This window comes from Microcaecilia unicolor, chromosome 1 (genome assembly GCF_901765095.1).
Source record: "Microcaecilia unicolor chromosome 1, aMicUni1.1, whole genome shotgun sequence".
Lineage (NCBI taxonomy): Eukaryota > Metazoa > Chordata > Amphibia > Gymnophiona > Siphonopidae > Microcaecilia > Microcaecilia unicolor.
In genome coordinates, this window is record NC_044031.1 from 46,039,546 (window position 1) to 46,052,227 (window position 12,682).

Below are 12,682 nucleotides of genomic sequence, written 5' to 3' on the forward strand. Positions count from 1 at the left end.
ACAACTTGTCTGGAATGTTTTTACGTTTGGGGAGCGTGCCAGGTGCCCTTGACCTGGATTGGCCACTGTCGGTGACAGGATGCTGGGCTAGATGGACCTTTGGTCTTTCCCAGTATGGCACTACTTATGTACTTATGTACTTATAAATCGTCTGGACCAGATGGTATACATCCCAGAATACTGATAGAATGAAAAGTGAACTAGCAGAGCTATTATTAGAAATATGTAATTTATATTTAAAATCAAAGCATGGTACTGGAATATTGGAGTATGGCCAATATAACGCCAATTTTGTAAAAGGGTTCTAGAGGTGATCCCAGAAATTATAGACCAGTAAGCCTGATGTCGGTGCCAAGCAAAATGGTAGAGACTATTATAAAGAACAAAATTACAGAGCATATACATAAACATAGATTAATGAGACCAAGCCAACACAGATTTAGTCAAGAAAAATCTTGCCTCACCAATGTACTACATTTCTTTGAAGGGGTGAATAAACATGTGGATAAAGGTGAGCTGGTCAATATTGGGTATCTGGATTTTCAAAAGGCATTTGACAAAGTACCTCATGAAAGGCTCCTGAGGAAATCAGAAAATCATGGGATAGGAGGTAATGTCCTATTGTGGATGAAAAACTGGTTAAAAGATAGAAAACAGAGTAGAGTTAAATGGTCAGTATTCTCAATGGAGAATGGTAGTGGGGTTCCCGAGGTCTGTGCAGGGATCGCTGCTTTTTAACATATTTACAAATGAACTACAGATGGGAATAACTAGTCAGGTAATTAAATACTGATTACACACAGTTATTCAAAATTGTTAGATCACACAAGGTTTGTGAAAAATTGCAAGAGGGCCTTACAAGATTGAGAGACACGTTTAATGTGATGCATGTGGGAAAGAGGAACCCAAACTACAGATACAAGATGTGCGGTTCCACATTAGGAGTCACTGTCCAGGAAAAGGATCTAGGTGTCATTGATCAGTTGAAACCCTCTGCTCAGTGTGCAGCAGCAGCAGCAGCAGCAGCTAAGAAAGCAAACAGAATGTGAATTATTATTAAGGAAAGGAAAACAAAAATGAGAATGTTATAATGCCTTTGTATTGTTCCATGGTGTGACAGCACCTCGAATACTGTGTGCAATTCTGGTCACTGCATCTCAAAAATGATATAGCAGAATTAGAAGAGATACAGAGAAGGGCAACGAAAATGATAAAGGGGATGGAACAATTTCCCTATGAGTAAAAGCTAAAGTGGCTAGGGCTCTTCAGCTTGGAGAAGAGACAGCTGAGGAGAGATATGATAGAGGTCTATATAATGCTGAGTAGAATAGAACAAGTAGTCATGAATTGCTTGTTTACTCTTTCCAACGAAGCTACTAAGTAGTAAATTTAAAACAAAATGGAGAAAATATTTCTTCGCTTTGAAGAAGAAGGGTTACCGTATTACGTTAGTTCAATAAAAAAGGTATCATCTTATTTTCTTTTCTCAGTTTTATTTCTATTACCTTTAATCGATGTGTAATTAAACTTTAGAATTTGTTGCCAGATGTGGTAAAAGCAGTTAGCTTAGCAGAATTTAAAAAAGGTTGGATGATTTCCTAAAAGAACAAAATGGCATGTTAAAAACCCACTTTGGCATATAAAACAGTATAGTATCCCTGGTTCAGCTGGGGTCAGTCTTGCCAATGAGGGTCCCTTTCCCCTCCCAATGCTCTTTTTTTTTTTATTAAATCCTATTTTTGTTTTAGAAAAGAAAAGAAATACAACAAACATTTTGTATTGTGCCATAGAGCTTGAGGTGCAGTATATCAAGAAGTAAACAAAAACTAAACTAAGCACTCAAGCCTAAAGTACTTTTGGCATCCTGCCCCCCACCCCATTCCCTTTCAGACTCATTTTCAAAGCACTTAGACTTACAAAGTTCCATAGGTTACTATGCACCTTTTTAAGTCTTTGAAAATATACCTTATAGTGACCTAAAAGTATAGACTGGTAAACCCCACCCCCCACCTTGTCACCCATGGGAGTCTCCCTTTTTACCAATCCCCGATTCTGAGTTACTATAAAATTATATTACACAAACACAGCGCCCAAGCAGATACTCTACTTGCCCACTGGGGATTTGGTAACAAGCAGACATTTGATATACTCTATTGGACTGGTTCAGGCCAGTCTTCATGGCATATGTACAATGCTATATAGACAATTAGTTAATGCTGCTCTCCACCCAAGAAGATAGATAATTTAGCAATTTCACGCACACAAAGGAAGAGTGACTGGTTTCCAAATCCATCTTCAGCACTCATTGATGGATGGTGCCAACACAGACTGACCATTTCCCTTCACATTATGCTACCAGTATATTCCTTTACTTTTATTTACAAAGATATTCTATTATTCAAAGTATTATCCTATGTAGGTTACATACAACACACACAGCATAAAAAAGGAAAACAATGGAAATATGCAAAACAAAAAAAAAATAAGAGGCAAATCAACCAAAACTAATAAAAGCATAACATTATACCAACAATACAAATCCCAGTTTGCTGCCATTGTGAAGATGCTCACCACTCACGTTACACTTCACCCTTCCTGGCCTGACTTTCAGTACCTTATAGCAAGCCCATCCATATTTGCAGAAAGACTTTGCCAAATTTTAACCTGCAGAGCGGCAGTCTGAATATTGCCACACAATTGTTAGATGCAAGGATCAGGCACCCACACGGTTTTTAAAATTTTTTTTTTATTATTCTACTTTTTGTTTTTCACATGGTCAGAGCACTGAATCTGGTTTTTGGTTACGACTTAAAATGCGAATTGTTAAGTTTTCAGAGCCTGCTCAGTCTTGTGGTGAACAAGGCCAGAGCAAGGGTATCTCATGACCCAGGCAAACCTTCACATATGTGCCTCCTCCCCGGCATCTATGGGTGGCTGAAGGATATACTCTCATGTCCAGCATCTTCCTGTCTCTTCCCTATCCCTCCCCCACCATTAGCATTTCCACTCTCTCTTCATCCCCATTCCCAGGTCCAGTGTCTCATCTCTCATTCCTTCTGCTGGTCCTGTGGCCAAAATCTTCTCCCCTTCTCTTTCCCATGCTGCTGCTGCTGTCATTGTACCTCTAGGGCTGCTCCAAAAGTACTCTGCACTGGCATGGGGAATTCCAGTAGAGCCCCAGGCTCAAGCATTGCCTCATCCCACTCTCCCTTGCCACATTTCCTGTCACCTGCTCTTTGAACAGCGGGGGCATTCCATATGTACAGAGCCCTGTGTGGTTCAGTTAACAGCTATCTGAATCATACGAGACCCATGCAGTTCAAACAGCTTCTATTTGAACTACACGGGGTTCAGTATGCTCCATAGAGGAAACAGATCATTTTTAGTGGCTGGTCACAGAAGAAAAGAGAAAGCAGCAAAAGGACTGGAGCAACACGCAAAAGAATTAGTGGCAGCAGCCTAATACTGGGATGAAAAGTCATTTTTGAGGGGAAGCGTTTACCATACCAGAGTGATGCCAGAACCACTCTTTGGGGATGCTAGAACGATTTTAGCAGTGGGAATAAAAAGATGTCAGTACTAAAAACAGCGTTGAATCTCTAAGCCAACTGATTTTGGGCAGAATGTGAGCACACTACAGGGTTCATCTGTTACTTCTGTATATGACAGAAAAAAAAAAAAGGAAACCTATGCAGTTATTGAAACCACAATCTGCTGGGTAAAGAGCACCAGAAATATTAAACAACTGAATATCATACAGAAGACGGAAAACAGAGCCCATTATTGCAGGACCTAACAGCGTTCTTGAAGACTGGCACGACTTCTCAATTTCCCCCTTTACTTCAAACTCTGTATTTATTCCCAACTCTATTTCATTAACTGTCTGTGCCGTGAAGCCAAAGATTACCAACAATTCAGGAGATAAAACAAGTCAAACTGTTCAAGACCTTCAGCTAGAAGGTGTGTGGAGAGGGGAAAGGAAGGGCCCCTGCTCATCTGTCCATGATGTCCTGGTGAGTCTCAAACACTAGAGCTTACAGCAGCACCATCCGTAAAAGTGGTCCTGGGCTCTCTCTACAAGGAGTCAGGAATTCAGCCTAACCAGCCACGACAAGTCACACCATAACAACCTCATTTAGATCATCCATTGGTCCTGATCTTGCTCAGCTCCTTCCATGTCCGCCTGTAAAAAAAAAAAAAAACATTTATGGAGGGAAAATTAGCTTCCAATAGAAATGCTAGCCCTATAGACTGATGCTTATCAAGCCCTAGGATCCTTTGCTGATGTGGTTTAGTTTCTGTTAATTAATGCAATCGGGTCATTAACATGTGAAGCAGGTTTCAGGGTAACAAATGCAAGAGCAAGTAACTCTATCATATCTTATGCAAATGTATCCCCTGAACATCCAAACACTAACAGACTGATGAAGAAGTTATTGTGGACTACAGTGTGCCTTTAATTAGCAGTTTACCTGCTTGTTAATGGACGCTGTATGCTGAAAGGGATTTGCAGTGCTGCGGTAGACATTAGTGCACAGCATCCTGGGGCAGGGTCCACAATTTTGAAGATGAGAACCCTGGAGGCAAGGTAGTTAGGTCCGGGGGAGGGGGGGGGGACCTTGGAAAGGGGTCTGGTAAGTGATACTAGGGAGGGTTTTTAAAAAAGTTTTGGAGGGGGGGGGGGGGGGGAAGGGGTGATACTAAGCGAAACAGGTTCTGGTGGAAGGGAGGCTGGCTTGTCCCAGTGCCAGAGCTGGTCCTGGTCCCAGTGGGGGGGCCACTTTAATATCAGGGATGCAGTGAGCCAGGCGGAAGGTGAGTTAGATCAGGGGTGGTGCAGTCCATAGGCACTTTTTTTTTTAAATGTCACCAAATTTCCAAGTTTAAGACTTATCATCCTGCCCTAAGGGGGGCATTCAAGGTGGCTTACAATCAAAAAAACAAACATACAGTAGTAATAGAGAAGTGTGAGGAAAGGACATCAGTTGGAGGGGAAAGGGGTGGGGGGGGGGAGGGGGAGGCAGAACTACAAAACTGATAGGACAGCAGGTGGGGAAAAGACATGAGTAACACTCCAATGGGATCAAGACTTATCCCAAGCCAAATGTGCCAATGAGAAAAATGAAAGAATTAACTGAAAGCATCATGAAATAAAATCAGCCTTAAATTGAGCTAAGGAGGTCTGCAAGCGGAGAGATGTTGGGAGAGCGTTCCACAACTGGGGGCCTTGGACAGAGAAAATACAGTATCTTATATGTTCATGGATTGTATCATGATAACTGGGGACCACATGCTGGTTCTGTTGGACTGAACTAAGAGTTATAGTAGGGTTATATGGAATAAGGTGATGGGAGAGATACAGAGGTTTCCCAGAAATCATTACTTTGAAAGCCAAATGTAGGTGATATGGTGGGCATGCGGCAGCCAGTGAGCATCTTTTAGATGTGAGGTGACATGATTGAATTTCGTAATGTTGACGATAAGCCTAATTGCAGTGTTCTGTAGAATTTGTAGACGATGTAGTTCTTTGAGCCTGAGTGCCTTATAGAGTGAGTTACAGTAGTTTAGCTGGGTGATAACTAAGGAATGGGCCAGGATATTAAATGCAGAAGGAAAAAAAAATCAGGGAACGAATAGAACGAATCAGAGTTTGCAGAATGCTCACTGAACAACCTGTGAAATTTGGAGAGAAGAATCTAGGAGGACACCAAGAATATGTCCTGTGTCAACCTGGGGAACAGATGTGTTGAAAAGAAGAACAGACGTAGGTAATGCTTTGTTGCCTGAACCAGAAAAGAGAATACACTTTGATTTGGTGGGATTCAAGACGAGATTGTGTTCCTGGAGCCAATTTGTGATCTGAGTTAGTTTCTCATTTATCCGAAATACATCTATGGGGGTGCATGTATCAAGAGTACAGAGAACTTGGATATCATCTGCATAGAAGTACCTAGCGAACTCAAGGGTCTGAGCCAAAGTCAGAAGAGGAGCCAGAAAGATGTTGAAAAGCGCAGGTGAAAGAGCTGAACCATGTGGAATGCCTAAGTCAGGACTAAATGGAGCGGAGGATGAGTTTTGAAAAGCTACAGGAGTATTCCTGTTTTGATAGGAAGTGAAACATTACATTGTGGTACCAGAAAGGCCCTGAAGAGTGCAGACGATGGAGTAGAACAGAATGGGAGTAGTAGGGATATGAATAAAAAGTAATGAAATCAAGTATAGGGGACAGAACAGGGTCAGGAGGTGAGGTAGTTGTTTTCACAGGTTCGATGATTTTACCTAGCTCTGCAACAGTCGGCAAATTGAATGGAGAAAAAGTGCTACAGGGTACAGCAACTGTACCTGACATGATGGAGATGGTACCTGGGGCTGAAAACTTTGCAAGACATTGGGCTGAAGGTAATTTCTCCAAGGAAGTAGGTGCGGTAGTGAGGGATCTTAGTGGCCAGTGTTGGGTGCTTTGGTGATCTTAGCCGTATAGTGAGCTTTTCATTTTTTGGTTACTGCGATAGAAATTCTACATCAATAGGCAATGCTTTTATAGAGTTAGGTGAATGGATGATTATGGCTCAGGCACTGACAGGAAGAGTGACATTTGGCAATGAGCTGTAAAGGCAGCAATTGTTTTGCAGGACACCTGCCTGTTGTCAGCAGCACTTAAGCACTGTTTTCTGCATTGGCCCTTAATTCAGGATAAACTAAGCCAGAGTGCTGTGCAGGCCCCACTTAGTGTTAGTCACTCTACCTTACAGGGATCAGATAACATTTTTTTTTTTTTTAAAGACAGACTATCACATCAAGAAAGAAAACTCCAGAGAGAGGTAGAACACATCGCCACAGCACACAGTGTGGGATAAAGCTGCAGTGTGTGTAGGATTAGGAGGGCTGCAGCCTGTGGAATTGGGAATGTATGGTGAGGAGGATAGAAGTACAGGGAGGACTGGGCAGCATTGTGTGAGGGGCTGGGAGGACTCATTGTTGAGGGTAAGGTACAGAGAAGGTTTGGCTGTGGGGATAAGAGAGCTGGGCCACAGCATAACGTTGGTAGGCGCAACACACATCAGTGACAGACTGAAGTCCTGTTTTGCATAACACGGTTTGACATAGCTCATAACATCAAATGGAAGAGAATTTAAAACTCTCTCTCAATATAGTGGAGGAGTGGCCTAGTGGTTAGGGTGGTGGCCTTTGGTCCTGAGGAACTGAGTTCGATTGCCACTTCAGGCACAGGCAGCTCCTTGTGACTCTGGGCAAGTCACTTAACCCTCCATTGCCCCATGTAAGCTGCATTGAGCCTGCCATGAGTGGGAAAGCGCGAGGTACAAATGTAATAAAATAGATACTATTGGAGATTCTAGATGGAATGGTGCTACTATTGAGATTCTGTTGCTACTATTTGAGATTCTACATGGAATGTTAATGTTGCTATCCCACTAGCAACATTCCATGTAGAAGCCTGCTTTTGCAGCCGCGCAGGCTTCTGTTTCTGTGAGTCTGACGTCCTGCACGTACGTGCAGGACGTCAGACTCACAGAAACAGAAGCCTGCGCGGCTGCAAGGGCAGGCTTCTACATGGACTGTTGCCAGTGGAGGAGTAGCCTAGTGGTTAGGGTGGTGGACTTTGGTCCTGAGGAACTGAGTTTGATTCCCACTTCAGGCACAGGCAGCTCCTTGTGACTCTGGGCAAGTCACTTAACCCTCCATTGCCCCATGTAAGCCGCATTGAGCCTGCCATGAGTGGGAAAGCGCGAGGTACAAATGTAATAAAATAGATACTATTGGAGATTCTACATGGAATGTTGCTATTCCACTAGCAGAAGCCTGCGCGGCCACATTGGTGATCTGCAAGGGCCGACTTCTAAATGGAATGTTGGAATAGCAACATTCCATGTAGAATCTCAAATAGCAGCAACAGTGGAGGAGTGGCCTAGTGGTTAGGGTGGTGGACTTTGGTCCTGGGGAACTGAGTTCGATTCCCACTTCAGGCACAGGCAGCTCCTTGTGACTCTGGGCAAGTCACTTAACCCTCCATTGCCCCATGTAAGCCGCATTGAGCCTGCCATGAGTGGGAAAGTGCAGGGTACAAATGTAACAATAACATAAATAAATATAATAGGTCTATGACAAATCTTCTTTGTTTTGTGATATATTCTATTATTACTACTACTGCTGAATACCTAGATAATTATATAGAAACAAATATTTTATTTAGAAAAAGACCTGCAAAAGCTACTCTTGTAGAGGCACACAGAACTATTTGACTTTCCATCCATCTTCCAAGCCAAGCAAAAATAAAACAATATGCAAAGATGTAACTGTCCAAACATCAGTAGTAAATTGAGATGGACTTACCACAATGTATAGACATTACTCTTCCTTTATAAATTCCTGGACTTTCTGCTGTTATCTTTAGCAAAAATTGTGACAATTATCCCTATCGAATATAATGGTACAATTTTATTAGCTTTCTTGGGCAAATTGCATTTTCAAGCCTTCTGCCATGAAAACATCAAGCCCAAATGCTACAACAATATAGTGGCTGCTTTTTAGAAAACAGCATCTTAGATGGAACGGCAGTTTTATTCTACAGAAACTACCATCGCTGAAGAAAGAATGTGTGATCTACGAGTTAGAGCGCAGGCTAAAAATTCCAGATCACCTTTGATAAGTCACTTTAGATGCCACTTTCTCAGAAGCTCACCTGAATTGTAAACTTACTATACCTGAATATTAAAAATGCAGTATAAGCTGCCTTGAGCATTATTTGGAAAGGCGGGCATAAATTCCTCTCTTTTATTTTCCTTGCAAGACAGCATACACAACTATAGGCTTTGATAGTAACTTCTCTAGTCACACTGCTCCTGAATGAGAGGAGTGGAGTTCTCATAAATGAAGGTGAATGGCTAAGGTTACTGTACACAGCAACTCACCGTGAAGTATGTATACTGCCCCCCCCCCCTCCTTCAGTAATTACAATTAAAAAGGATGGCCAACCTTCAGACTGGTATAACAAAGATGACAGAGGAAGGTGGCACTTTATAAGACATTGGTGAGGCCCCCACCTGGAGTATTGTGTTCAGTTTTGGAGGCCATATCTTGTGAAGGATGTGAAAAAAATGGAAGGGGTGCAAAGAAAAGCTACGAGAATGGTATGGGATTTGCGTTATAAGACGTATGAGGAGAGACTTGCGGACCTGAACATGTATACCCTGGAGAAACAGGGGTGATATGATACAGATGTTCAAATATTTGAAAGGTATTAATCTGCAAACAAACCTTTTCCAGAGAGGGGAAGGCGGTAGAACGAGAGGACATGAAATGAGATTGAAGGGGGGGGGGGGGGGGGCAGACTCAAGAAAAATGTCAGGAAGTATTTTTTCAGAGAGAGTGGTGGATGCTTGGAATGCCCTCCCGTGGGAGGTGGTGGAGATGAAAACGGTAACGGAATTCAAACATGCGTGGGATAAACATAAAGGAATCCTCCTCAGAAGGAAGGGATCCCCAGAAGCTTAGCCGGCGGTGGGAGGCAGGACAGACTTATACGGTCTGTGCCAGAGCCGGTGGTGGGAGGCGGGGCAGGTGGTTGGGAGGTGGGGATAGTGCTGGGCAGACTTATACGGTCTGTGCCCTGAAAAAGACAGGTACAAATCAAGGTAAGGTATACACAAAAAATGACACGAGTTTATCTTGTTGGGCAGACTGGGTGGACCGTGCAGGTCTTTTTCTGCCGTCATCTACTATGTATGTTACTATGTAATCAATTTATTGAGGCATGACCTTTGAGGACCAGAGTCCATTTCTGCAGATGCATGAAGGGTAGGTAAATATATTTTATTTAGGCATTTTATAGCCTGCTTAAAAACTAAGCAGATACAAAAAATACATAGATAATATAAAACAAGCAATAACATATACCATATAAATAATAAAAGACAAATAAGATGAAGATGCATGGGAGAGGGAGGCTGAAAAAATGCAGGGCACGATGTAAAAAAGGAATGGTACCAGCAGCATAGCACAGTTAACTGACAATTGTGATGAATGACAGAACAAAGACAGGATGACCTCAAAATACTTGTCCATTCATATTTGAAGTGAGCCATGAATTCACTGTCCTTATTCAGGCCTAGTGATGGTGTCATGCATCTGACAAAGTGGACTCTGGACCTTGAATTCAGATTGCTCAATATATTGGTTAGTCTATGAAGATGCCACTTGCCTCTCCTTTTTGTTACAGTAGATACAGGAACCTAGTTCAGAAATTCAACGGTTAGTTTAAATTAAAAAAAAAAAAAACCTGCCAGGGGAGAGCAAGCTCTTGTCTACAGCCTCTTCTCTCACATATCCCACTTTTACCAGCATTAACAGCCTTTGTTTTTCCTCAGCCTTATACATCTAATTTTGCTGCTGGCAGAAAGCAAGGAGGCCAAGTTTTACATTTATTGCACTAATGGTATTAGTTTGCAGATCCGACAGGTTGAATGTTGCTACAACACGTGTTTGTTTTGTGGCAGGTTTTCTTGTTATGTTTATTCGTAAGAGTTAGCAGTGTGATAAATGGATCAGGCTGCCCTTGCTTAATATCCCCAGTAGCCCCAAACAGACATTGTTAGATATTACTACTGTAACACTGCTGTACTCAATAAGGGCAGGGAGAAGGGGTAATGGTAGACAAGCAGTATTATGAGACTGAAATGCAGTGTATGTAAATCAGGTCATTTTGGGCCAACTGGAAGAACTGCTCTGACCAGCAATTTTGCTTGCTATGCTGGATTAGAGGGTATACATATGAAAAATGGGCATGGTTGCTTTAGCATCGGCATAAATGCCAACTGGGGCTTTGTACTGTTGCTATGAATGTCGAATTTTTTTTATGCTTACAACAGCAGTACAGCACCAGGAACAAGTACAGTCTTATACAAATGAATGCATTTTTATTCACATGCCCCATTTGCACCTCATTTATCTCTCCATCGTCCGGAGACTCGTTGTAATCATTCATCTCATCCATGTCCTGCATGTCCTCATCATCCTCCGAGTCTTCCTCACTGTCTTCATCATCCTCATCATCTTCTTCCTCCTCCTCATCATAATGCTGATACAGGAAAAACAAACTTCACCAGCACTTACATGACAAGGGAGGAAGTTTCAAAACACAGTCATGGGTTTTAAGCATCCCCCACCTCCCAAGAGACAACATGGAAGAAACGTCTCAGGATCTCTGAACCCAAGAGCTGATTTGGCTCCTTACCAGTCTCGTACTTTCTCCACTTCCAGCATAACCCTTTTAACGTAGGGAGGGTCCAATACTCAAATGAGGTAGGATAAAACTGAATACTGTGAGTACAAAGGGTACAATCAGAAGGTGAGAGCTCCCAGAATGCTTTAAGGTGCTTAGGTCACAACAATGGCTGTCCTATTTCCTAAAATTGGGCAGAGTACTATTGCCAATAAGCTTTACTTAGAGGCATAGCAACAATTCTCGAGTCCAAAGGCATTCTGCATTCTAACAACATAAGTTATTGCTCTGTTACTAAGGTATTTTACCAGCTGATGGATTAAAGCTATTATGATGCCACTATGCCAGTTGATTAACCTAGTGTTCTTAACAATACCATGCAGTAAAATCACTTGGTGCAGGCTCCAATAGAAACTTTCACTTCATCAGATCAGAGTGGCTCTTAAAGTTGGCTAGGAATGGATGTGCAATCCTGAGCAAATGATGAGTTGGCATCAAAGCACTCATACTATCCACTATTCTCAACATACTAACTTATCCAGTGTGTGGCTCTAGCCCTCCCTCTATCTATCTCTTATCCTTTTTAAACAAATACATTGAGACGTTTTATATTACTACATTTGTTTGAATTAAAAAAAGGTATGCTCCTTTTTAAATGAGACACCCTGAGTTCCAAAAACCCAATTCTCTAAGCTCTGGTCTCTCATTCTTACTAGTCATGATTTCTCATGTCTATAAGCAAAGCAGCAGCCCAGCTTAAACAGTGGCTAATCAGGGGCTTGAAAAACAAAAAAACATACATTCAACATTTACTTCTCTTTCAGAATGAAAATAAAACTTTAAGAAAAGGGGATTCAAAGTTTCTTCCTTAGCTCCTTAAGAGGCCCTGGCACAGGAAAAGTATTAAAATGCTTTTAGAAGTGCCAAATGACTGGCGCTGCTCCTGGTCAGCGTGGTGCAATACACAGCATGCTTCCCACCACCCGCCACAGGAGGCATCCACCACTTCCTCCACACCAGCCCCAATAGTATCTATTTCCCCTCCCCTACTCCCTTCAACACATGGAACAAGCCCAGCGCCACTGGTGCAAAGCAGATCCAAGTTCTATGGAGGAAGTCTGAAGGATTCCGACTGCTTACCTCAGAGGCAGGTTTTCCAATTGGAACCAAATTGCTGTCCTTTTCTGCTATACTCTGGAGCTTCAAATAAACAGAAAGGACAACCATGAAAACCTACTGCTTACAGACATACTATTATCGTTAGGAAATGTTAAACAGTAACAGGTTTGCTAGCCAGTGCGATGTGTCGTATATACAGAAAAATTGTATCTGAGTTTTCCTCAGGAGCTGTTTTAGGGACTCATGGCCTTTCTAGTTTATTAACACAGTACAAGGCATTCTTTTTCTCTCCAGACCATTCCCGACAAAATAAAAGGAAAGGGA

General features: G+C 42.2%; 1 protein-coding gene across 4 annotated transcripts in view; it reads right to left on the bottom strand.

The window, feature by feature from the left end:
• Window positions 1–3,657: 3,657 nt before the first annotated feature.
• ANAPC15 (anaphase promoting complex subunit 15) overlaps window positions 3,658–12,682 on the bottom strand; it is a 46,265-nt gene continuing 37,240 nt past the window's right edge. For all 4 annotated transcript variants that reach the window (XM_030196819.1, XM_030196811.1, XM_030196827.1 and 1 more), the window contains exons 3-5: window positions 12,380–12,439; window positions 10,958–11,095; window positions 3,658–4,183 (exon numbers count right to left, since the gene is read on the bottom strand). In XM_030196819.1, coding sequence (XP_030052679.1) covers window positions 4,136–4,183; window positions 10,958–11,095; window positions 12,380–12,439 — 246 coding nt within the window. In that variant the 3' untranslated portion in view covers window positions 3,658–4,135. The remainder of the gene's footprint in view (window positions 4,184–10,957; window positions 11,096–12,379; window positions 12,440–12,682) is intronic.